The 26,362-nt window shown below is 41.1% G+C and overlaps 2 protein-coding genes across 4 annotated transcripts in view; both read right to left on the bottom strand.

Moving 5' to 3' along the window:
* The window catches only part of LOC132821547 (WD repeat-containing protein 49-like), a 50,403-nt gene extending 44,392 nt beyond the window's left edge, over positions 1-6,011 (bottom strand). Inside the window, exons 1-2 of the mRNA XM_060834180.1 lie at positions 5,865-6,011; positions 2,438-2,878 (exon numbers count right to left, since the gene is read on the bottom strand). Of these exons, the coding sequence (XP_060690163.1) occupies positions 2,438-2,878; positions 5,865-5,948 (525 nt within the window). The 5' untranslated portion in view covers positions 5,949-6,011. The remainder of the gene's footprint in view (positions 1-2,437; positions 2,879-5,864) is intronic.
* A 12,405-nt stretch (positions 6,012-18,416) lies between these two features.
* The window catches only part of pdcd10a (programmed cell death 10a), a 29,209-nt gene continuing 21,263 nt past the window's right edge, over positions 18,417-26,362 (bottom strand). For all 3 annotated transcript variants that reach the window (XM_060834177.1, XM_060834178.1, XM_060834179.1), the window contains exons 5-8: positions 24,978-25,104; positions 21,716-21,794; positions 21,097-21,179; positions 18,417-19,147 (exon numbers count right to left, since the gene is read on the bottom strand). In XM_060834177.1, the coding sequence (XP_060690160.1) occupies positions 19,066-19,147; positions 21,097-21,179; positions 21,716-21,794; positions 24,978-25,104 (371 nt within the window). In that variant the 3' untranslated portion in view covers positions 18,417-19,065. The remainder of the gene's footprint in view (positions 19,148-21,096; positions 21,180-21,715; positions 21,795-24,977; positions 25,105-26,362) is intronic.

The raw sequence follows: 26,362 nt of genomic DNA, 5'->3' as shown, positions 1-26,362 counted from the left end.
GAGGATCCAGACATACTGACAGCTGCAGGCATGCCATACATTTGATACAACATCCAAGGGTTGGGGGTTGTCAAATGGCAAGATGGAGGTGCAGAGGATGGGCAACACTGGAGTGTACTGTGAGGAGACATTGCAGGGCATGTATGTGACTGGGGTCAAAAGTGTGGTGCTGGAAAAGCACAGCGGAACAGGCAGCATCTGTGGAGTAGGAAAATCGACGTTTCGGGCAAGACCCCTTCATCAGGAAGGATTTTTCCTGCTCCACGAATGCTGCCTGACATGCTGTGCTTTTCCAGCACCACACTCTTGACTCTGATCTCCAGCATCTGCAGTATTCACTTTCGCCATGTATGTGACTGATACCACTCCATATCCCTGAGAGGAAGAGCTACCTGGGATGTGGTTGAGGCGTGTACGTTTCTGGAAGCCATTGAGCATTCTGCTGGATCCACCATCCTGTCTATGGAGACAGTCAGACCCACTCATGCTGGAGCCAAATACTACTGAGAATACTGGTGAAGCTTCAATCCAATATCCTGAGTGTGAGTGGCCGACCTGCCTACTGCTCCTGTGCCTGCTAGCATGTGTTCACAAAGTTATTAATGGCTGACGCCATGGAATCCTCTCCTGTCTGGGAGTGAGCAGGCGCCTAGTATCTGCCAGTCTCTGAGAGCCCAATGACCTGGAGGATTTCTTACTCAACCAGATGCAGAGATAGTGCCAGTGATGTGATCACCAGATTGTGCTTCTGAGTCTAACTGAGAAAGCGAGTGCACTGAGGTGAAAGTCTCTGAGCAGGGGCAGGGGGAAGGAGAAAGACTTGATATGGGATCTGTGGCTTCTTCCCCAGAATGGGGGGAGGAGTTGATGTCCAGAGGAGGTTCTAGTCTCTGAGCCGAGTGGGTGCCATTGGTTTCTGATGAAAGAGAATGGGATATGTAATGAGGACAGAAATTCAAGCACATTAAGATTCTATTCCACATGCTGGTAATGGGAGAGAAGTGCAGTGTAGCCCTTGGTTGCCAGGCGAGGTGACGAGATGAATGTCAGACACCATGTCACCCATTCTTGGTCGTGTTAGCTCTGTTGTGAGTTGTTCTCTCCTACAATGAGATGAAGGAAGGGAGGCAGTGAGATGAAAGTGGCTGAAAGAGCTGTTAGTGCGCATGTAAATGGGGCAAACATGGTGAGATGACTGATTAGGAAGGGCAGAAGGTCGAAAGGCTTGGTAGTTTAAGCTGGGATGGGTGAGTTAGAGCCATTGAGGGAAGACATTGTGTGGAGCTGTGAGAGTGGGAGAGCTGAATCTGCTTGAGCATTTTCCTTGGCTGAGGTGGGTACAGTAGCAGTTAAAGTAAGTGTGAGGTAGCAGAAACAAGATGGTGGCACTTATTCTTGCAAGTTGCAGAAGGTCATTCATCACTTTGCAGCATTGTTATATGTTCGTCCACTGACATTGCACTGACCTGGTTGGTTACTTCAGACCAGGCCGACAGTATGCCATGGTCTCCTTTGTCAGACCTGGGGCCCTCTTTTCCACTATCTGACCCACAGGTCCCTGTTGAACAAGTGGAGTTCCACCATCCTTGCCTCAGCCATTCCTTTCTAATTGTACACCCACTCTGTAAGTGCAGTTCCTGGCTTGCAGTGTTTAAAATGATGCAGTTCAGATTTAAATATGGTATGCATGACATAAATAAGCATCCTTGTCCCTGTTAGCCACAAACATGCACAAGAGTGGTACTGTGGAGACAGGATAGATAACCAATAAGTGAGCAGTGGAGATTTGCATGAGCTAAATCACCAGGGCTCACATTAGGAAACCTACATGAAACTCCCCAAAATTGACACATTGCCAAAATATACAAGATTCATCCCTGTGTCTACGAACAATATCTCCTAGGGCTAGTATATAACAACAAACAGGAAAAGAACAAATAATTGGGTGACTCAAAAAATAACAGCAAATTGGGAAGCTATAGCAAGAAATTCCTTGATGACAGGTGAGAACGAAATGATTTGCAACAATCCCACTGAGCTGTAGGAGAAACGTCAAGAATGTGAAGGAGGGATAGTGGACCCTGCTCACACTGTGTCATGATTTAGTACCTGTTTAAGGATGAATAAATACTGCTGAAATTAATGTTGTTTAAACTGAATGTTAAATCAGAGGTATCTAAATCAGAAGCAGTTAGATTAAAGTAAAATCTTATACAAACATATATTTAAGAAGCATTTTGGTAGCCATTGAGCATTCTGCTGGTTCCACCATTCTGTCCATGGAGACAGTCAGACTCACTCGTGTTGGAGCCTACTATTACTGATAATACTAGTGGGGACTGCTTGAAGCTTCGATCCAATTTCCTGGGTGTGGCTGACTTACCTGCCTACTGAACTGATTGAAAAATAGCTTAGAATTCCAGAAGTGAAATCCTACCTTATTTACATTTGTCATGGAGACCATACTTGTAACCCAGAGATCCCGCAATCTTACGGAATCTGTGGCAACTCGTACAGTTTGCTGTAGCTTCAAATTCTCACCCCAAACATTCATCCAACCTTCCTTACTCAAACTCAGGTAGCGATGTGAATTCTTCAGGTAGACTATACTTTGAATAGGTTCCTTATGGTGGGCTGGAAGAAATTTGATTTCTTTCCACTGAGGCACAAGTGATGATTTTGTTCTCTCGTCGTTTTCGTAAAGTTCTAACAGCATGAATGTTGTCACTTTGTTCCAGTCAACAAAGCCATCTCGCGCTACGTCAATTCTGTCAAACAGATCTCCATACTCTTCTTCAATGCCATATCCAAGAGCTATGAACATAGTGTCAATAAAGCTCTTCCTATTAAGTGCAACAAATCCTTCAAAATTTGGTGTCTATAAGTGGAAATGATATAAAATGAAGTAAAGTCTTTACAATTAGACCGGGATGCAATCATTTTAAGTCAATGATAATTATACACTATTTACATTGCATTTCAAAGTACTACTTTACGAGCAGTACGCAAACATTAAAGCAATTGCAATGTTGTGTGGACTGGGAATTGAAAATCAGTCATTATGTCTTTAGCATTTTATAAATACCAATATTAACAAATCTATGAACACTGCAACTAAGTTTTTGTTTGAAGTACAATCTATATTTTCCACACAGTGAGACGATAAGCATTATCATAAATAGAAAAATAGAATTTGGTCTCGAATGACCAAAGGGATAAAACAGTATTAAAAAATCACTGTTTCAGCACAATTCAATCTTAACAAGACTTGACTTTAATAAATTTACAGAAATGAATTGGAGTTAGAGTAGTTTTGAGTGTCATATTGCCATTAAGCATATTATCCAAGCAGGCTCTCAAGAACATTTTATAATTAGATGCGTCACTCCACAGATAAACTGTGAACCCTAAATCTTATCTTCCTATTTGTGTGGATTTAAATAGATGCCCTCAAATGCAGTTTTGATGCCAAGGGCAGTCACTTTCACTTCCCCTCTACAGATCAGTCTTCTCCACTTATATGTTTCTAATATTATATTCCTTTGTCTCTAGTTATCTTTGCATTTTCCCCTTCCATGTTCGCACTAGGGGCAGCATCTAAGGGCAACGTCTTTCAAGTATCTGCATACCATTGTCTCCTCCTCCAAAACTTTTTTAAAAATTCCATTTCCTTAATTTGTCCTTTCCAGATTCAGTGTTAATTTTCCATAAATAACTAACAGAAATACACATGAACATTAATGGACTATGGAACTCCGTGTACTGTATCAGAGAATGTAGCAAATTGAGGAATGTTTGTGTTCCTGACTCAGACCTAGCAGGAAGATAGTAGAAGATTAGGATTCAGTAACTATTTAGGATTCTTCTTTTAATAGGATTAGATGTGTGGTCAAATCGATTTCTGCTAATAATACAGTATTTCGAACTACAGCGTGAATTTCTGTCCCTCAAAAACAATATTTCATGGAAAAGTCAACCCCCAATTTCAATTTAAAAGCTGTCTTCAAATTCAACCTATACATGGGTATATACGGTAGATCCGAGTTCACTCCTCCCATTAGAGTTATGACGATAACACCACAAGGCTGTAAGATATAGGAGCAGAATTAGAGCATTTGGCCTATTAAGTCTCCTCCACTACTCAATCATGACTGATATGTTCCTCAATCCCATTTTCCTGCCTTCTCCCTGACATAGCTTATTGGATCAGATGGGGAAATACAGTGGCTCAGTGGTTAGCATTGCTACCTCACAGCGCCAAGAACCCGGGTTCGATTCCACCCTTGGGCAACTGTCTGTGTACACTTTGCACATTCTGCCCATGTCTGTGTGGATTTCCTCTGAGTGCTCCAGTTTCCTCCCACAGGCCAAAAATGTGCAGGTTAGGTGTATTGGCCATTGGGAATGCAGGATTACTGGGATTGGGTAGGAGGTGTATCTGGGTGGGTTGATCTTCAGAGGGTCAATCGGGACTCAATGGGCCAAGTAGCCTACTTCCACACTGTAGGGATTCCATAATCTTCTGATCTGGGTCAAAAACTCTATTCTCAAATCTGATCAGACAAAAGTATACATTCTCATCTTTTGGGGAGTATTCATGTGATGTCCACACTAGCAGCCATCCCAGGTAAAGTAATTGTCCAGGCTGGGAATCAACGCAGCCAGCAGTAGAGTGGATTGGCATTGAAACTAAGCCCCATTTTATCATCATGAGCTGCCATGTTCCAAGTTTTAAAAGGCCTAAGTCATTTTAACAGATGCTGAGAGAAATTCAATGTGCAACATAAGTGGGAGAGGGTGTAGAATGACAGGTGGGTGGGAGTTAGGGTGCCCATTGAGTGAGGGATGAGGTGCCAGGTATAGTGGCAGTAGATTGACAAGTGCTTAGGGTAGGTTGAAATAGATAGGAGCTGTGAGCTATTAGGTCAAGTCCAGTTGGGTCTGTGGTTTTGGGATGGAGGAATAGAATGGAATCAAGTCAGGTCCAGAGCAAATGAGTGGGGAGGATGAACCAAGGAGTGTGCAATAGCATCAAGTCAGGTCCAAATCCGAGGTGAGGTGGGAGCGAAACATTTTGACCCAGCAACAGTGAAGGAGTTGCCATATATTTCCAAGTCAGGCTGGTGAGTGGCTTAGAGGGGAACTTGAAAATAGGGGTGTTCCCATTTTTCTTCTGCCTTGTACTTCTAAATGGAAGGCTTTGCAGGTTTGGAAGGTGTTATCTGAGGATTTCCGCAGTGTATCTTATGAATAGGACACACTGCTGCTACTGAGCGTCGGTGATGGAAGGAGCGGATGCTGGTGTATATAGTGCCAATCAAGCGGGCTGCTTTGTCCTGGATGGTGTCAAACTTCTTGAGTGCTGGTCGAATGTAGTCCATCACACTTCTGACTTGTGCCTTGTAGCTTTGGGGAGTCAGGAGGTCTTAGCTAATGACTATAATTATAAATCAGACCTCTGAGGTCTTCAACTTTAATACAGGGCTGTGGATTTTTTCAGAAGGTTTCAGATGCCAGGTAATTGTCTACATTTTCATGTTCTCAGGCAATTACTGTTATCAACTTGAACCCTCCGTGCATTCTCCAGGGTATGTACCATCTCTGACTATGCGGAGACCAGATTGTGTGAAACATCTTGAAATTCTGGGGTTTTTTTTTATATACAGAAGCACAACATTGTTATCTACATCATGATTCCATCAATCAACGTATTTGCCTCCATGCAAAAACATACATGATACAAAAATTAGATACACTTTGCACATAGCTCTAATGAGTTACTCTGGACATGCACATAATCCAGTTGATTATAAGATTGATTATTAACTTCAGGGCCAATATGCACCATAACTGTATAAACCTACCATGAAAGCCTTCTGTATTTTCATTATATCTTTGACGCTGAGTCGGTTTTCTAGCTGATCCGGAACTTTTTTAAATGTTTCCATTTTATCAGAACTTGAATCAAGTGTTCCAAATTCCAGCTCATCTTCAGTGGTCGTAGACCTAGCCCGCAACTGAGCTGACATTCTTCAAGATATCGAGATTCACTGCAGTCGGCTTTTAACAGAAAAATAGACATCATGTTACGTTCATGAAATGCATACCTGATTTTCACTGATCATGGTTTTAGTATTCACATTACATCTTTTAAATCCTTCTGAAGTTTTTAATTAAGAGTATGAATATTTAGTCTGTTTACTGTACAGGTTTGTTTATTACGTTTCTAGGATTATCTAAATTCAATGGGCTTGTGCCCCCATTGATGTCTTTTTGGGAGAAGGCACCAGAATTCCTGGTACTCTGAGTCCTGAAGAAGGGTTCATCCGAAACGTCGACTTCTCCACCTCCTGATGCTGCCCGGCTTGCTGTGTTCTTCCAGCCACCTGCCTGTCTACTCATAATTTGCCAGCAGATTCAGCACAATCTGCAGTCCAATCAGGATAAAATGCAAAAGTTTGTTGCTGGTCACCATCTGAGGTGCTTGATGGGGGTCCCCCTGGGTACCTAGGTGACTTCTAATACCAGCATGTGCTTGGAAGGCTCTTCTGCAAATAGGCCAACATATTGTAGACAATTGGGTATGGAAGGATTGCCAGCTTATGACCTGCTCTGCTTAAGTTTTATTTCTGCTTCTAATGTATATTTTCTTTCAAAGGAGAGCTTACTGTCCTTTATTTAGTTGTACCAGATGCAAAGATCCAGGCTAAGCTTCTCCTTGGATTTGAAGTCATCATCAAACCTCCAAACACAAGTTCTCAGAGTGTTCTTGAGGAGCTCTGCGCAAACACCATGAGAACGCACTCTAGACTCAAGATGCTATAGAAGTGAAAGTCAGACATTCTGGCAACATGCCCACCTATGTTCAATTATAACTGTCTCAATATGATTCAGTTGGTTGACACAGTACCTCAGCTGAGCCCTTCAAAGACTGGTATTTTACCCTGCCACCTGATCTTCAGGACATTTGAGTTTCTTGGTATAACTCTGGCCCAGGTGCCGCATGTGTAAAGCAGACTGAGCATGATTATTGCTTTATCGATTTTCAGTTTGACAGACTTACACCTCTGCATTTTCAAATTGATGTTTAAATACTGCTAAAGACTGCACGTCTTTCGCAATTCTTGAATGTGTTGTGTATCAACAAAGACAGATCAAAAGAATGTGTAGCCAAGTGTTATCCACTGCTGGCAATTTCTGGTCATGGACCAGTCATTGGGCTTGAGATAGGATTTTCCTAAAGGAGGGAGAGTGTCACTACAGTTTTCTTTGTGCTGATCATAAAGCTGACGCTGCTGCATACACCAGAAGGTCTGTGCTACATGAACACGCCAGCTCTGAACCTGTGGCTACAGCACAGTCATTCCAAATAAGAAATCGTAAAGCACATTATTGGGAGATCTTGGTGTGAGCCTGGAGTTGTTTCAGATTGAGCAGCTCCCCATTCACACAATACACCTGTATCTGGTTTTGATGCCAGGATCAATACCACAAAAGACATCAGACAGCGTGATGGAGAAAGATATGCTGAAGAGTGTTGGTCACTAGCATGCAACCCTGTTCAATTCATGATGTGGAGGTGCCAACGTTGGACTGGGGTGGACAAAGTTAAAAAGTACACAACGCCAGGTTGTAGTCCAACAGGTTTGTTTGGAAGTACTAGCTTTCAGAGCGCTGCTCCTTCATCAGGTAGCTACTGAGGCAGGATTATATGACACAGAATTTAGAGTAAAAGATCAAAGTATCATGCAATTGATGCAATGTATTGAACAAACTTAGATTGCTGTTAAGTCTTTAATCACTTAGAATGGGTTGCAGGTTTCGATTCATTACTATGTAAATTCAAGACCTTCTTTCAATTCACATTCCCAAGATCACTTCAGGTTTTTAAAAAAAAATGACATCTCAGCTCAGACAATGAGGTTAGAGTCTATCTGTATTCCAACCTTGAGTCAGACTGGTTCATTTAAGTCAGAGATAAGGACTTTTTTCTCTCACAGAGAGTCATGTGTCTGTGGAATTCCCTTTCGCAAAAGGGCAGTGGAAACAGGGTCCTTGAATATTTTTAAGGTAGAGATAGTTAGATTGGTGATAAGCAAGGGATAAAAGGATATCAGGGACAGGTTGAAATGTGCAGTAATCAGATCAGTGCCCTCATTGAAGTGCAGGGCAGGCTCAAAGGGGCAAGTTGTTTCATGTTGTTCCTAACTCATATGGATGTAACACAAAGTGAAGGCTGTTATGTAGGTGTAAGGGGTACTGTACCTTTAAGAGAGTTAAAAGCTAGCAGAACTACCTGACAGCACAGAGTGTTCTGAATATGTTAACAATGTAACATTTGGTTGAACAGCTAGATTAGCTGGGTTGCCTGGAGATGACAAAACAAATTTGAATTTGGCCAACTAGTTTAAATTATACCCCAAAATACCAACCTCCAATCAAGTTTGAATTGAGTATATTGACAATTTTAAAAGCCAGTGACGCAATCCGATGCTTTGGGGGTGGAAGACCAGGGAAAATTGAATAATTGGGAGTGATTAGTACTGCTGCCTCACAGCACCAGAGACCCGGATTCAATTCCCGCCTCAGGCGACTGACTGTGTGGAGTTTGCACATTCTCCCCGTGTCTGCGTGGGTTTCCTCCGGGTGCTCCGGTTTCCTCCCACAGTCCGAAGATGTGCAGGTCAGTTGAATTGGCCATGCTAAATTGCCCGTAGTGTTAGGTAAGGGGTAAATGTAAGGGTATGGGTGGGTTGCGCTTCGGCCGGTAGGTGTGGACTTGTTGAGCTGAAGGGCCTTTTTCCACACTGTAAATAATCTAACTGCCAAAATACCAACAGATGTAGGCTGCTAATCAGAACTCCCTGAGAGGTACCTGCCGAGGGAAGGAGTTTGCACAGAGAAATACATCAACATTGAATTGGAGAGCAAATCTACAGAGGAAGATATAAAGAGAAGATTCGACAGCTGGCTGGTTTAGAAATTTGAATTATTTGGTAAATCTTAATTGGGGGTTTTATCAGACTAGTACGATAGAAGGGGAAAGTAAAAGATAGGTTAGAGAAAGGAGTTGTAAATAGTTGTTAGTTAATTATTCTGTGTTATACTTAAAGTAAAAAGTAACAACTTTATTTCTTTAACTAGTTTTTGGCCTCTCGAATTTTCACAGACTACTGCAGGGGATAAATCTTTTCTGTGTTGCTGGCTTAAATTAAGCGGGGGGTGGGGTTTACCCTGTGTTGTAACAAAGCACCAAGAATGATTAGCTTGTCCAACTTCGGCATAGCAGAAATCAAGGAATGGAGGTCCTATTAGATGCAATCCTTGATTTCAGCAAAGTTGGTATGGATGGTGCTGAGAGTTGTTGGCTTGCTGCCATGCACAGAGAGATTACCAACGATCATATTGTAGTGATTGTAACAAGGTCAGCCAGGTGGACTGCCTGGACTCGATCACATGTCGACTATGCTGGGCCTTTCATAGGCTCAATGTTTTTAGTCAATTGTGGACACCCACTCAAATGGCTGGACGTACATAGAGTTCATTCATCAAACACTGGGATGATGATAGAAAAACTGTGCACATCTTTCGCAATACATAAACTCCTGAAAGTATTAGTCACAGATAACGGGCTGTTGTTCACCAGCAGGGAATTTGAATATTTCCTAAAGTTTAATGGTCTGGCAGAAAGAGCAATCCAAGCTTGGAAGGCAGGCTTAAAGAAACAAGCCAACAGCTTCAGTCGATACCAAACTGTCCTGATTCCTATTTGATTATTTGACCAGGTCTCATGCTCCAGTAAAGTTGCTAATGGGGAGAAGATACCATCCCTGGTGAAATCGGATCGTCCCGAACCCTAGGGAGGGGACGGTTAAGCGGCATCAAGGATGTGTCGGACATAAGACTCTGCAAAGCAAGAGGGACAATCTATTTCAGAGGATGAAGTTTGGTGTAGAAAACAAGGGAATAGTCCTTCATGGGTAAGAGACATGGTCAACGTGAGATCAGGTCCAGCCATGTATGAAGTTTGAGTAGGTGTAACAGTCCTGAATAAGCTCGTGGACTGTATGGAAGCTGCAAACTTGCAAATGTGCTCTGCTCCTTCGAACAGTCAGAAAATCTGTCAGAACCTGTGGGTTCTCCCTCTCCATCAAGTGTTGAAAGTAACTCAGAATCTAAGATGGCCGTGGCAGATGTTGCTGCCTCGACACCTTTCCCACTTGAAGAGGAGGATGAATATCTTCACTGATGCTCTGGACGCAAGAAGGGAGATACCGAGCTTTACACACCACTCATATCCTAGACAGAGTGGGAGGAACTTCACCAGGTGCTAAACACCCCAGAAGGATCTACCAAAAAAAGAACCAACCCATGTCCTTGGACTCAGAGGGGGAAGGATGTTGTGATTGTAGTGAGGTCAACCAGGTGGATCTCAGAATCTGAGTTCTCCGACTGGGACTATTAATCTGGTCCCAATTAGGGAACTCTGGCTGACAGATATAAACAGAAATTTCAGGGGTTCTGTTCCCTCTGTAAGCTGGCTCTGAGGGAGCGGGATCAATGCCAAGGACTCTACACGCATAAATAAATGGTGACTTGGTGACAGGATAACGACCACAGCTAATTCTGGAACACAAGTCTTCAGTGCTATTGCCAGGATATTTCAGGGCCCATATCCAGCATCTTCATACATTGGTCACTATTGTGTGCAGTGAATTGAATTATCCGAAAAGTCTTGATAAGAACAGACACTTGATCTTACTGCTGGTGAGAATGGCTCTACCTGTGAGATCATCTATGCATGCCCGGACTCTCTGCCGCACCGCACGCTGTTCTCGAACGAGACTGTCACACACTTCCTTCTGGAATGTGCCTATGCAGAGGAAGTCTGGAGAGGAATGCAGTGGTATTTGTCGAGGTTTGTCCCGAGCAGCGCCGTGACGCGGGACTCCGTGCTCTACGGCCTGTTCCCCGGGACGCACACCGAGATGAATATCAGCTGCGCCTGGAGGATCATCAACTCAGTGAAGGATGCTCTCTGGGTGGTCCGAAACCTGTTGATCTTCCAGCTGAAGGAGTTGACCCCGACTGAGTGTTGCAGACTGGCACATTCCAAGGTCCAGGACTACGTGTTGAGGGATGCTGAAGCTTGGAGCAGCTGCTGCCAAGGCGCGGTGGGGAAAGACCACCGTTTAACATCTGCCTGTCTAAAGAAGATCAGGAGGCCCATGCAGTCATTTGGGCTCTGCTGACACCTCAGCTCAATATATGGGCGTATGAGCGATAAATGCACAGACCTGTATGTAATAATGGAAATTCTGAGCTGTGTATGTAAATGTGGACATATGTATAGCATTACCTAATGTGCAGTCCATCAAATTATTTTATGAATATCTTATGAATAAAGTATATTTTTGAAATAAAAAAAAATTCATCTTATGCACAGAAGTGTTTGGCTCCTCCATTTTTTGTACAGCCTCTGCTTCCTTTTAGTTATTTAATTGTCTATCATCATTCACAACTAGTGGTGCAAGACTGCTGGGCTTAGAACGGACCTGTTGACTAAGGAATTGTTTAGCTATGTCTTTCCTGTGCTGTTGCTGCTGGTTGACATGCAGATAGTCCTTTGCTGTCGCTTCATCACAATGACACTCCATTTCTGGGTGTGCCTGGTCCTCCTTCGAGGCATGATCCCCTTCATTGAATCAGAGTTGACACCTCATCGTGAAGGCAATGATAAAGTGATGGATATTACACACCATGAGTTTACAGTTTGTTAATGAACACACTTCCATTGTTGCCTATTGTCCACAGTTCCTCCGGGATGTCAGTTCTAATTTGCTAGCTGCATTTGAAATCTATCCCCTTTAGCATAATGATATTGCTGCACAGAAAGAAAGGCATCCTCAATGTGAAGATTGGGACTTTGTGTCTAGAAGGACTGTGCGCTATTACTTCTTCTGACGATGTGGAGGGACAGAAGGATTTGTGACAGGTAGAATGGTGAAGATGAGATCAAATATGTTTTTCCCTTACCACCTGCTGCAGACCAGTCTAGCAACCATGACAGTTGATCAATAGGTTGCAACAAAGTTGTCCCTCACAGAGTGCATTCTGTGCCCTTTCTACCCTCCCTGCTTCCTCCCATTGGCGTTCAACATGGAGCAATAATGATTCCTCAGCTGTAGCTGGAATGAGGGGTGTATGGTAGAGGTGGTATGTAGTAATCAGCAGGTGGTTTCCAACCCTGGTGCCATGACACTGAATGGAACCTGGACTCCATGTTGAGGATTCTTGAACAACTCCCTCCCAATTACCACCTCCAGGGCATGTGTCCTGCCAGTGGGATAGGACACACCAGGGATGGCGATGGTTGCGCTCTGGTCAGTATGTGTACGGTTATGACAACATCAGACTCTTTTATGACAGTTTCCCAACTTTAGCACAAGGGTGATAAAGTAGGCACTTTGTGGAATTTTGCAGTCGTCATTCCCTTGGTTTTGTGAAACTTCACAGTAGTTTCATAGATTAGATTAGATTACTAGATTACTTACAGTGTGGAAACAGGCCCTTCGGCCCAACAAGTCCACACTGACCCGCAACCCACCCATACCCCTACATTTACCCCTTACCTAACACTACAGGCAATTTAGCATGGCCAATTCACCTGACCCGCACATCTTTGGACTGTGGGAGGAAACCGGAGCACCCGGAGGAAACCCACGCAGACACGGGGAGAACGTGCAAACTCCACACAGTCAGTCGCCTGAGTCGGGAATTGAACCCAGGTCCCTGGCGCTGTGAGGCAGCAGTGCTAACCACTGTGCCACCATGCCGCCCTAAACTGAGTGGTCTGCTCAATTATTTCAGACAGCATTTAAAACTCAACCAAATTGCTGTCTGGTGTCATCCGTATGCCAGATTAGGGTAAGGATTGTCGATTCCCTCCCCAAAGTGCATTGCGGAGACAGTTGGGATTTTATGGCAATCCATAAGATTTTGTGGACTAGCTTCCCATCCCGGATGTATTAATAGATCTTAAATTCCACCAGCTACTTGGCCCCCTGTCCCCACAGCATGAGTTGTGACCCTGGTTTACTATTTAGTGATGTTACCACAATCTCCTCGAGCATTTTCTGTTATTTCAGATTTCCAACATTCGCAGTATTGTGCCTTTGCAATTCTAAGAAGTCGCGGTTAAGAATTTGTAAGTATTTGGCCCTGGACTCACCCTGCCCCCAACCCCGGTCATCATATAAAACTCTAGCTGGCAAATCCGCATCCAAACCAATTTGCAAATTCCGGGTAGCTGCACATTTTGATGAAAAAAACAAAAACAAAGTTCCCATTTCACATGGTATGTAACAGATATCGTTAACCTGTGGGAAAGTGGTTCAGCGAAAAAGACGCGGGGAAAGGGCTTCAGAGCACAAAGGGATCATACATTTGCAGGTGCTCTCTGCACATTAGAATTGAGCAGATTTCACTCACCCGGTAACTTGCAGCAAACCGAAACGCTCCAGAAATGGCCTCACTTTCTGCACAAAACTCGGTGAATGTAGTTACCGAGCAACCAGTCGCACACTTTAGCTCCGACCCTACACTCAGTCAATCATCCAACAGGGCGGGACAGACAATGCACTGAAATGGTCTCCATATTCTGCGAACCATAGATTTAAAACAATTATCTGCTAATTGCGACTTTGCTTTAGCTCTGAAGCATGAAATAATTTCCATCGGCAGTGGTAATACCTCTAATAATATTTATTTGCCGATTCAACGTCACACATACAAAGCTCTGCTACAGCCAATGGTTACAATTGGATATCAACTTTCAATATAAAATTAGCCATAGTGTAATCCGGTAAATCCTGTCCATGCATCACTGTGAATGGAGAATTCAAAATTTCAAAAAGATTTTAGATGGTTCGCTTATGCCTACTTAGTAGTGATATTTTAAAAATCACTCCTGGGAGATGTGTGCCACTTGCTGAGGTAGTTATTGCCTGGACCTAGTGATTCTTGAGAAAGTGGTCATGAGCAGGTTGTTTGAACTGCTGCAGTCTACCTGCTGTAAATGATTCAAAATGCCCCCATGGCGGAATTTCCAGGACTTTGACACAGTGAAGGAATGGCAATACAGAGGAGCCTTGATTATCCCAACGAAATAATTTCTGCCCATCTCCTTCGGATAATTGATTACTTGTTTCATGGATTCAATGCCTTTCCTTGGGGCTTGGAGGTTTTACATTAAGTTTGTTCCCAGCTCAGGAGACAAGGCAGCAGCACAGCATGCGGAGCCCCCACCCGCCCCCAATCCCATCCAACACCGTCCCATGCCCGCAACCTCTCCCCCACCACCCCCCAACCTCATCCAACACGGCCCACCTCCCCACTCCAAATCTCCCGCACACTCCACCCACAAACCCTATTGAACACCATGACCACCCCACCTCCCCGCACGTCCCCGTCTGCCCCAACACCACCCACCACGAACAATCCAGAAGTGAAGCTGCATCAGAACATTATTTCAATGAGCCACCATACACTGCAGCACAGAGGAACTACGCAGAGCAGAGGAAAACGACCTACACAGTGTAATTTAAAAAAAAGGTACCAATGAACACAGTCTGCCGATTTCTCAGCAACAAATCAAAACAAGCATCCAGAAACTCTAGCCACTCTCCCGTACATCAAAGACATCTTGGAAATGACTGCCAGACTACTCAGACCCCTTGGCATCATGGTAGCCCACAAGCTCACCAGAACACTAAAAAACAGTATCCAATGAACTTGAAAGACCCTATACAGACAACAAGCAAAACTAATGTCATTTATAAAATACCATGCAAGAATTGTAACAAACACTACGTTGGACAAACAGGCAGAAAACTAGCCACCAGGATACATGAACATGAACTAGCCACAAAACAACATGACCCTCTCTCACTAGTATCCTTACATACAAATAAGGAAGGACACCACTTCAACTGGGACAGCACATCCATCCTAGGACAAGCCAAACAGAGACACGCATGAGAATTTTTGGAAGAACGGCATTCCAACCAGATCTCAACAAACACATTGACTTGGACCCCATTTACCACCCCCAGAGGAAAACAGGAAATGACGTCACCAACCCAAAGAAACCCAAACATATAAATAGAAAGCAGGAAACATCTGCAGTGCTTTGGCAGGAGGTTCACTGAAGATGTTACCTAGTTATGGTGCCGAAACATCTAAAATGAACCGTCCAGCTCAGTGAGCAAACCTACATCCAGAAACTCAACCTGAGCTACAAATCTTCTCAAAACTCACTAATTCCAACTCTTGGCCAATAATCTTGGAGGAAACAAGTGAATATCTAAATGCTGAATAAATATTACATGACTTTTGACTCAACTACCCTTTCAAGCAGTAAGCTCCAGATTCCCAATATCTTCTGGGTTAAAAAAAAGTCACCTCAACTCTCCTCTTAATCTTCTCCCATTTACTTTAAATCTATCCCTCTTGTATTAGCCCCTCTATTAAAGAAAACATTTCCTACCAATGTGCCCTATGCTCTTCAATCTTATACATTTTTATAAGGTCCCCCCCCCTCAACCAATGTTGCTCTAAGGAAAACACCACCAGCTTATTCAATATTTCCTTAAAGCTCGGACTCTCCAGGGCAGGCACTATCCTAGTAAATTGCCTCCGCAATCACATCCTTCCAATAACTGCAACATCTAGAACCGCACAGTAGACAGTTAAAGAAGTGAGCTGTCATACATTCCACCTCAGAGTAAAACACATGCTTTAATATATGTAACAGAGAAAGCTAAAGATGGTTTATAAAATTTAAAATAATAAAAATATTGATGTTTTGAAAACAGTTCACATTACAGAAGAGGAACTACTGGAGGTCTTAGAAAATATAAAGGTGGATAAATCTCTGGGACCTGATCTAGTGCATCCCTGGATGCTGTGGAAAGCTAGGAAGGAAATAGCAGAGCCTCTTGCAGAAATGTTTTATTATCTATAACTACAGGTGAGGGGCCAGATGACTGGAGAATGGCTAATATTGTGCCTACGTTTAAACGATGTAAGGAGAAGCCTGGGAACTGTAAGCCTGAGTCTAACTTCAGTGGTTGGTAAATTGTTGCAGGTAATTCTACATAATAGGATTTATATGCATTTGGAAGGGCAAGGAACAAATAGGGATAGTCAGCATAGTTTTGTGCAAGGGATGTTGTGTCTCACAAACTGATTGAGTTTTTTGTTGAGGAAGTAACCAAGAAGATTAATGAGGGGAAGAGTGTTAAACATTGTTTACTTGGACTTTACTAAAGCTTTGGACAAGATTCTGCATGGTAGATCGATTAATGTTAGATCACATGGGATTCAGGGTGAGCTTACCAATTGGATACATCATTGGCTTCATGGCAGGAGACCGCGTGATGGTGGAGGGTTGTCTTTTGGATTGGAGGCAGTGCTACACAGGGACAGGAACTGACTCCACTTTTGTTTGCCACTTAAATAAATGATTTAGATGAGAATATTGAAGGCGCAGTTAGTAACTTTGCAGATGACACCAAAATTGGTGATGTAGTAGACAGTAAAGGTTATCTAAAATTACAAAGAGATTTTGATCAATTGGATCAATCGGCTGAGGAGTGGCAGATAGAGTTTAATTTGGATAAATGCAACGTATTGCATTTTGGTAAAACAAGGGCAGGATTTATACAATTAATGGTGCGGCCTTGGGTACTGTTGTAGAACAGACACCCACAAGTTCAGGTGCATAAACCTTTGATGTTTGCATCACATGTAGACAGGATGTTTACGAAGGCATTTAGCATCATCACCCAGATCATTGACTATAGAAGTCAGGGCATCATGTTGAAGTTGTGCAGGTTGTCAAAGAAGCCTCTTTTGGAGTACTGTGTTACAGTACTCCAAAAGTACTGATTGCCCTGTTACAGGAAGGATAACTTGAAGTTGGATAAGGTGTAAAAAAGATTTACCAGGATATTGCCAATAATATTGTTGATTTATATGGAGGCCGGATAGGTTGGGTCTTTTTCCACTGGAGTACAGGAGGTTGAGCGGTGGCCTAATAGAGGTTTATAAAATCATTAGGAATATAGATAAGGTGAATGGCAAATGTTTTTCATTTGTTTCCAAAAATGTTTCCATTTTTTATGGTGCCTTACCATCTTTCAATAACTTCGGCAGAAGATGTCTTCTCCTGGCGCAAGCCCAGCAATGAGTGGGTTTCCAACAGCCCAAAACAGCGGTATAGGCCTAACACCCAAAAGGACAGTCTCATCCAGGAGGGACAAAATTCGTTTGGAGTTGCGTGCTCGTCTCATCACGGAAGTCTTATTTGGGGGCTTCCAGGTATTGACGTGACGATCTATTCTCGGCACAAATGTCTCATCTTTGCTATGGAGGCGGCTTCTATGTCTTCCGATGATGCAGCATGGAGGTCTAGTCGCGGCATAGTGAGGCGGTCTGAGACCAGCATGGTGTTCTCAGCAGGGCAGTTTCGGCCTGATTTTCCAGCATACCTTGAACCCAGGAGTCGTCAATTTAACAGTGGCGCACTTTTACTTTAGTTTTGTTATCGTGACTTATATGGTGACTCAGAAAACTTTTCAGTTTTTTTTTTAAATACACGTGACAATAAATTGCTATTCTATTTCCCTGGGGGGAGAACTTCAAAACTAGGGTGCATTTTTGAGGCGAGAGGAGAAAGATTTAAAAAAGACCAAAGGACAATTTTTTTGTTTTTTTTTAAACACGGTGGTTCATGTGTGGAATGAACTCCCAGAGGAAGTTGTGGATGTGATCACAGTTACAATGTTTAAAAGACATTTTGGATAAGTACATAAATAAGAGACATTTGGAGGGATATGGGCCAAGCACAGGGAGGTGGGACCAGTTTAGTTTAGGCTTATGGTCGGCATGGACTGGTCGAACTGAAGGGTCTATCTTCAGCATCTAATTTCTTCGTAGATAAGGTTACACGTAACTTGGCATATTTGAAAATAAGTCAAATTTCTGGCCTCTACCTGAAATCACTATAACACAGTAGCAACTTTAAAGACAGTCTTCATACAGCATCTGAATGGCAAAGAAGTTATTACATGAAACAAGCTTCTGTTTTGTGAGTGCACAAAGTTTTACAAACAAAATTTCCTATATTGCAAGAGTTCTTCACCATTAGAACATTCTGGATTTTTTAAAAAATCAAGTATTTTATGTCTCCTTTATTTTTAATGGGGTGGTGGCTCATAATACATTTACACAATAATGACTTCTGCCAAAAAACCTTTGGAAGACTTTTTAAAAACAACATGTTTTCATAAAATGCTCAAGTTGGAGAGCCATAAAAATTGAGATACTTTATTGCCTTGATTAAAGCGCAACTATTTCTTCATACAGAAGTTTTATTCTATGGTGACTGGTCTCTGTATAAACGCAACTGGAAATTACACGTTGTGCAAGTACTCAAGGAGACATTACATTAGATCTAAATAGATAACAGGTCAGCATAACACAAAGATCTAGATTCAAGTTGAAAGATTTAATCCAATCTGAAAATGTGATCATATTAAATATTAGCTTCATACGAATGAATTGCAGTCAAGCCTCCTCAGTTGTATTATTATAAGAATGCATCTTAATAGAAGACAACATAATCAAATTGTGAACTATTTATTTGCGACTAATTATGTTAAATACATAACTTGTATTTTTTTGCCAGCAAGTTAACTTCAGAAACATAACACCAATATTTACACAAAGGAATGTTACATTAAGATATGTTAAGGCGCAAATTCTTTTGGCTTTGTTTTGGATACAATAGTAATAGCAAAAGTTATGCAATTTTTTTAAAATGAGAAATCATGATTAGCTACAATGTTTTACAAAAATATGGTGCAAGTTGACAATTATTTTATTCAACATTTTCAAGTTCTGAAATGGATGTGTTAATTTACACAGTTGTAACTATTTAAATTTACATATAAAGGTCAACCTTTTAAGATTGAAAATTAAAAAGCTTCACAAATGGAGGTTCTAAGCAACAGTTTTGAAGGTCTGCAGTATCAAGTTAGTTTGGTGGATTAACCGATTGGCGCTGATGAACACATTAATTGCCCTGTTTAAAAACAAAAACAATTGTTTCACTCCACGATTTGTCCTCATCCTAACCCAAGTACAAGACACAAAAATACAAAATATACACTTAACCTTCTACTCAAATTGCTCAAAATAAGGTATTGGGAAATGCAAGAACAGACTATTTTAATCAATAAAATTTACACAGTTAGGAAGGAGAGATCACATCCAGAGTGACACCCAGCCTAAGTGAGTGTATAGTTCAGGGACTTTACAGGCAACGTTGGGGGGAGCTTAGTGCAGAGAGGAAGAGGTGCTTTTCAAACATGCCTTTTTGGCTGATAGTTTGTCAGTTTTTTTTGAAAAAAGGAAAAACTGGAACCCAGCATCAGGATCCCAGCAGAAAATAATGACATCACAGGTAAGCTACAGGTTCATTGCTTGGTGACAGTTACTAATATGACAATTGTAACTTATTTTCAGATTGAAGGCAATTAAGGGAAATATTTACAGGTTACAAACTAAAAGACTAATAGGAAATTTTTAGAAATCAGATTAAGAACTAAGTAAGTAAAATAAAGATGCAGAATAGGCAATGTGGTGTACGTGCATGATGTGGGAACTGGAGGATCATCTTGTGTTTCTAGTGACCACGTGTGGCAAGTGTTGGTTGCTTGAAGATCTCTGACTCAGATTTGATGAGCTGGAGTTTGAGCTTCGAACACAGACATCAGAGAGAATTACATGAATGCTGGGTTTCAGGAGATAGTCACATTCCTTAGAAAAGCTGCCTCAAATTCAGTAAGTGGTCAGGAACAGGAGGGTGTGACTACCAGCAAAGCAGGTAGAGGGATCCAAGAGGTAATGCGAAAGGTGCCTCAGCCTTTCAACTTGTCTAACAGATTTGCAATTCTTGCTGCCTGTGTGCATGAGATTGGAGTCTATAGGGAGGATGACTAAACTGACAAAGCACCATGATATTGGAAGCCAAGTGTGTGGAGAAAAATGTAGTTGTAGTTGTAATCGAGGTTAGTATAGTTTGGGGAATAGACACTGATCTCTGTGTCCAGGATTGAGTGTCTTGAAGGCTACATTGCCTGCCTGGTGTACAGATTCAGGATATCTTATTTGGGCTGCAGGCAAACTTGGAGCAGTAGGAAGACTAGAGGTGTAAACTCTTTTCCAAATAGGGAAACGCTTCAGAAATCTGAAGCACAAAAGGGACTTGGGAGTCTTAATTAAGGATTCTCTAAAGGTGAACATACAGGTTCAGTTGACAGTTAGGAAGGCAAATATAAGCATTCGATTTCAAGAGGGTGATAATACAACAGTAGGCGTGTGTTGCTAAGGCTGTATCAGGCTCTGGTCAGACCCACACTTGGAACACTGAGCAGTTTCAAAGTGAACAGACAACTGTTTAGAACTGAGATTGGGTGGAATTTCTTCAGCCAAAGGAATTCATTGCCACAGAGGGCCATGGAGGCCAGGACATTAAGCGTGTTTAAGACAGAGGTATACAGGTTCTTGTTTTCTAAAGGGATCAAAGGTAATGGGGAGAAGGCAGGATAATGGGATCGAGAAACATATCTGCCATGATCAAATGACGGAGCAGACCTGATGGGCCGAACGGCCTAGTTCTGCTCCTATATCTGAATTTTTAAAATTAAAAGACACTCTTAACTGGAACAATGTAGAACTGGCAAAATGACCCAACCTGGAATGCGATGAATTATCTCCAAGTTATAGTTACATAATATCGATTAATGTTGATTGTATTAACAGAAACAAACCTTCTTGTGAAATACAAATGTCACTTATTTTAAATGCAGCCAAATCCTTCCCATGCTTCCCTGATGTTTCCTTTCAATTGTACTATTATTTAAATTTTTACTTAAATATTTAAAACTATTGCAGCAACAGCAAACTAAATTTAAGCTGATAGTACAAATGCAAAAGCAATACAAATGCTCATCTTACTGTAATACTTACTTTCCATCTTTAAAGTAGGTTTTTAAAGTGTCACTGAAGCTTTTGGAGTATTTGACAAATTCTTTCTTTTGGTGATCAAGCGCCTAAAAGTGACAAAGTTTAATTTAATCAAGTTTTAAAGGTTTACACACAAGCTTAAAAAAAAGTCTTGCCCGTTTAGCCATCCAAATAAGCAGTTACTGGCTATGAATTAATGGATGCATTTCTTCAAAATATTATGTGCGGATGCTACACATCCATGAAATGCGCAATGTTACAGATCAACCCGAGGTACATCATTAAAAAATGATAATGAGTCAGCAGTTTATCAAAAGTATTGCATATTCAATTAACATTTTGTGATGATTCAATATAATTTTCACAAGCAGAGATGTTAGAAATTTCGCATTAACAAGGACTTGAAAGAAACAGTGACAAGTGAAATAGTGATAATCCAGCTTGATAGCTCGATGTCTCAGGAACAGCTTGAACCAAGAAGCTTCAAGCACATTTCACCAGAATAATATACTGGAAATGTATGTCGTCCTTGAACAGTTCTCACACTATAAACCTTATCAACTGGTTTAATTGACAACATTTATATTGTGGGGTCTCTGGGCATTTTTCATGTAATACTTACTCTGCGGTTCTGGTACTGGTATTTTTTGAAAACATTGTTCACAGTGTCAAGCAGCTCCTTTATTGCACTGGCAATATCCCTACAAAGAAAAAAAAGCTGGATAAATTAATAAACTTAACAAGTGCCATAAAAACGGAGAGAACTGCGGATGCTGTAAATTAGAAACAAAAACAGAAATCACTGGGAAGACCGAATTGCCATGTTTCACTTGGGCAGGACAACGAAGGTGAGAATGGGAGGACCCTGGGATGCACCGAGGGTTTGAGGGACCTTGTTGTTCAAGTCCAACATTCCCTTAAGGATCAAGGTGGGGTCGATAAAGGAGCTAAGGTGACATATGAGATACTTGCCTTTATTTTCTGAAATGAGCTTAATAGCAGGGAGGTTAGGCTATAAAAAGCTGGTTAAACTTCAACTAGATTATTATGTGCAGTTCTGGAATAGATTAGAGGTGACTGCGCTGGATGGGATATAGAGGAAATTTATCAGAATACTATCTGAGATGGAGAATTTTAGTTGTGATGTGAATTGGGTAGACTGGGCTTTGCTTCAATGGATCAGAAGATACAGATGGGGGAACATGACTGAGATATATAAAATTGGGAGAGGTATGGCCAGAGTAGATAGGAATAAACCTTTCCCCCTAGTGGAGGGATCAATGACCAAGAGCTGGAGATTTGAAGGTAAAAGGGTAGGAGGGTTAGAGGGGATGAAAGGAAAGCTTTTTCACCCAGAGGTGGTGGGAACTCGAGAACTCACTACCTGCAAGGTTGGTAAAGGGCAGAAACCCTCACAACATTTAAACAGTATTTAAATATACTAGCGATACTTAGGCATACGAATCTTTGTGGACCAGATGCTGGAAAATGGGATTAGAACAATTAGGTGGTTGTTTTTAACCAGAGCAGTAAGAGGGCTTTTTACTGTGCTGTGGACCCGAGTCCAAGCTAAGTTAGGTAAACCACATACTGTCAAGCTTCAAAGTGCAACTTACTACTTTGAAATTAGATATTGGCTACTTTCAAACAGAATATCAAATGAGCAGCTCCTCATGATTTTGAATAAGACCATAAGATGTAGGAGCAGAAGCAGCCATTCAAGCCCACCCAATTTGCTCCACCATTCCACAAGATCATGGCGGATTTGATGATCCTCAATTTCACCTTCCTGCCTTTTTACTCAAACCATTGATTCCTTTACTAATTTTAAAAAAACTATCAGTCTCTGAATAAACTTAATGACCCATTCTACAACCCTCTGCAGTAAAACAATTCCACTGAATCAATACCCTCATAAGAAATTCCTCATCGGTCTTAAATGGGCAAACAAATTTGACTACTTGATCTCTACAAGCACTTAGTGTGAAGCATGCCTACAGAAATAAATGTATGTTTACATGTCATAATCTATAGCAACCTATTTAAAAAATAAATTTAGGTCGAGTTGCAATGAGAATCTTAAGAAAATTATTCGTGAGATGTGGACATCACTGACTAGACCAGCATGCACCGCCCAGTTCTCAAGTGCTCTTGAAGTGAGTGGTGAGCTGCCTTCTTAAACTACTTGGGTAGGTTCTTAGGGACAATGGACACCCAGTGTTGTTACGAAGGGAGTTGTAGGTTTTGTCCCAACAATGAGAGAACAGTTATAATACTTCCAAGTCAGTATGATGACAGACATGGAGGGGAACTTGTGCATAGTAGTGTTCCCATGCATATGTTATATTTATCCTTCAAGATGATAGAGGCTGCAGTTTAGAAGGCTTGGGAGAGTTATTACAGTGCACCTTAAGTTGGTACACAAAATTGCCAATCTGTGTCAATGAAGGGAGTGTGCTGAAAGTGGTGGATGTTGAAAGGGGGCTTCTTTGTCCTGGATGGCGTAAAGCTTGAGTATTGCTGAAATTGCACTTATCCAGGCAAATACAGAATATTCCATCAGACATCTGACATGTATAAAAGGAGGCATGTCACTCACACAGAACTCTTAGAATTTGACTGGAACATAAGCAGCCGTGAAAAAATAAAGTTTATGAAGCTCTCTTCTACTATTCTAGCTCACCCAAACCCAAACATACAACAGTATTTTGTACACCTCAATTAGACTCTACTACTTTTTAATTAATATCTGAGATGGGTAAAGGATAGTACAGGGGAGTGATTTAAAGTTATTAACTTAGACTGGTGGAAAACGGGAACCAAGTTCCACACGGTTTAGTGCTGGGGTCATGGTTTTTCAAGAGAAAACCCCAAATTGCTGGAAAAACTCAGCAGGTCTGGTAGCATCTATGGGGATAAAGCAGAGTTAACATTTCAGGTCTGGTGACCTTTCTTCAGAAGATGATTTTTCATCCTCCACAGAAATGAGTTGGATTCAATATTTGGAAGTACCTTTCCAAAATTTGTGGATGACAGCATCTTTGAGGGGTATAGAAGAGAAAAAAAAAGAGTTGAACAAAATACAAGACGTCAACACATTTGTGGACCAGACCTGTAAAATGACAAGGGTACTTCCTTTAAAAAGTTTTGAGGTGGTACATTTAGTTAGGAGCTGGAAGGAAAAACCAGATACTCTGCAAAAAGTAAGAGTCTGAAAGGATTGGAATCAGGGGAAATAGATTATTAAAATGTACCAACTCAATAAGGCCACTATAAATGGAAAGCTATTGTGGTACATTTCCACAGAAATACAACTGGAAAGCAGAAGTTATTAAATTCACAACAACATTGAAAGAGAACTTTATTACATGGAATACTCTGCACAATTCTGGTCCCTAAATTGTAAATAAAAAGGTAGGTACCAGAGAAGGGGCAAAAACAGACTAAAAGCTTCACGCCAGAACTGAGAGATCATAACCGTCATTTAAATAACTGAACAGTTTGAGGCTTTTCTCTTTCAAATGGGGGCAGTGCCTGATAGAGATCACAAAGGCGTTGGTAAAGTAGACAAAAGATAGTTTCATTCTTGAGGAAATCTAAAACTAGGATTCACAAATGCAACAGTCATGAGTCGACCCAATCAAGGAATTAGAGGAACTTCTTTGCTATAATGTTTGGATTTGGGATTTAGTACTGCTGGTAGTAGTCAATGAGGCAAATTTCACAGATGTCTTTAAGGTGAAGCTAAAGAGGTACACGAAGGAGAAATTTGCAGAGAATATGTTGATTGGTGAGATAAATTAGAATGGGAAATGAAAATATAATACATGCAGGGAAGCTTGATTTCAAATTTGGCAGGTTTGTTACACATTCACAATACCTACTTGATTGTCTGAAGAAATCTGACCCTATCATTGATCTCATCAGGAATTTTGCTGAGAATGTGTTTCAGTGCTCGTGCTTTTTCATTTAGCTCCCGGAATTCTGGTTCCTGTCTGTCAATCATGTACTCTATGAAAACAAAATAATGAGAAAGAAAATCAGCTTTCAAGAAAAATGACCCTAATAGAATTAATAGTTTTAATTTATATATTTCCGAACATGTCTCTGGCACTTCAGTGAAATGAGACATCTTCAGCACAGTACAAAAGTTTAAATTAGGCCTTTAATTATATAATGCTTATGTATAATCATAGCATCCTCAAGCTGCCCTTGTGTTTCGTTTAGTGTCATGCCAGGTTTGTTAGCTAATTTAATATCACTGATGATAATATAAAATAAACTTCCTTCATTCAGCATGTCGATAGCTGGGAATACCCAATGAGAAACGTTTGTGCACTAATTGCCAGCGACAATGAATATTAAGTCACATTGTGACATCTGCTTAAAATATAAAAGCCAACATCAGACTATCAAAGCAACTTCTGAACTTGTACTTGTATTTTAAGGGTTAAAGACAGGACCTGTTCAAGGGAATTCCAATTGAGGCTTTGATGCCAAAATAATCCTTATTTGGCAACAGATTGTAAAGCTTTTGGAGGGGGTGAGAACAAGTAAAATAAATTATTCAAAAAGGGAATTATGCAGGAAGGAACTGGGATTAGTTATACTTTACTGCAAGAATTTAAAAAACACAATGAATACTAGAGGCTAGCTTCAGGTAAATTTAAAAAAGGAAATTATAAACAAACTTACAAAATCTGCAAGAATCAAGTGAATCTGGAAATTACCAACACTGGTGAATGTAGTTTTTAAAAAAAACAGAAAAGGCAACATTCAATAATAAAAGTGTCTTAATCATTTGCATGGTATATTTGAAGCTACATCCAAAGTTCCAAACTGGTGTTTCCGCCTCTCTCAAAAGCACAAGAAATAACATATTCAAGCTCAAACTCGAAAGATGAAATATTCAAATTATTGCTGTATCCAATTAAATACAAAAACTGTCAAACAATGAAGATACCCAAATCAATGCCAAATAGAAAGTCCATTTTAATTTAATATAGATCAGAATTCTTAAATACTTCAAATAATAAATTCTTCAGATTTAAGAGCTCTTAACAGCATTGTGCGTGTTGGGTGTGGGATGCGACGCCACATCAACTTTAGTGCATTACAGTATTATTCAAGTTTTGTATCATCTATTGTCTCCAACCCCAATAGGTTGGGAAACCAGGTCTCAGTTTAATAAATTAGTCTACTGTGCTAAACCTAATTAAGCAAAGGTAGTAGACAGAGAGACATCTTTATCTACTTCACAGTATTAAAA

Source organism: Hemiscyllium ocellatum, chromosome 13 (genome assembly GCF_020745735.1).
Source record: "Hemiscyllium ocellatum isolate sHemOce1 chromosome 13, sHemOce1.pat.X.cur, whole genome shotgun sequence".
NCBI lineage: Eukaryota > Metazoa > Chordata > Chondrichthyes > Orectolobiformes > Hemiscylliidae > Hemiscyllium > Hemiscyllium ocellatum.
Note: the sequence above shows the minus strand (reverse complement) of the source record. Positions and strands in the feature narration are given on the sequence as shown.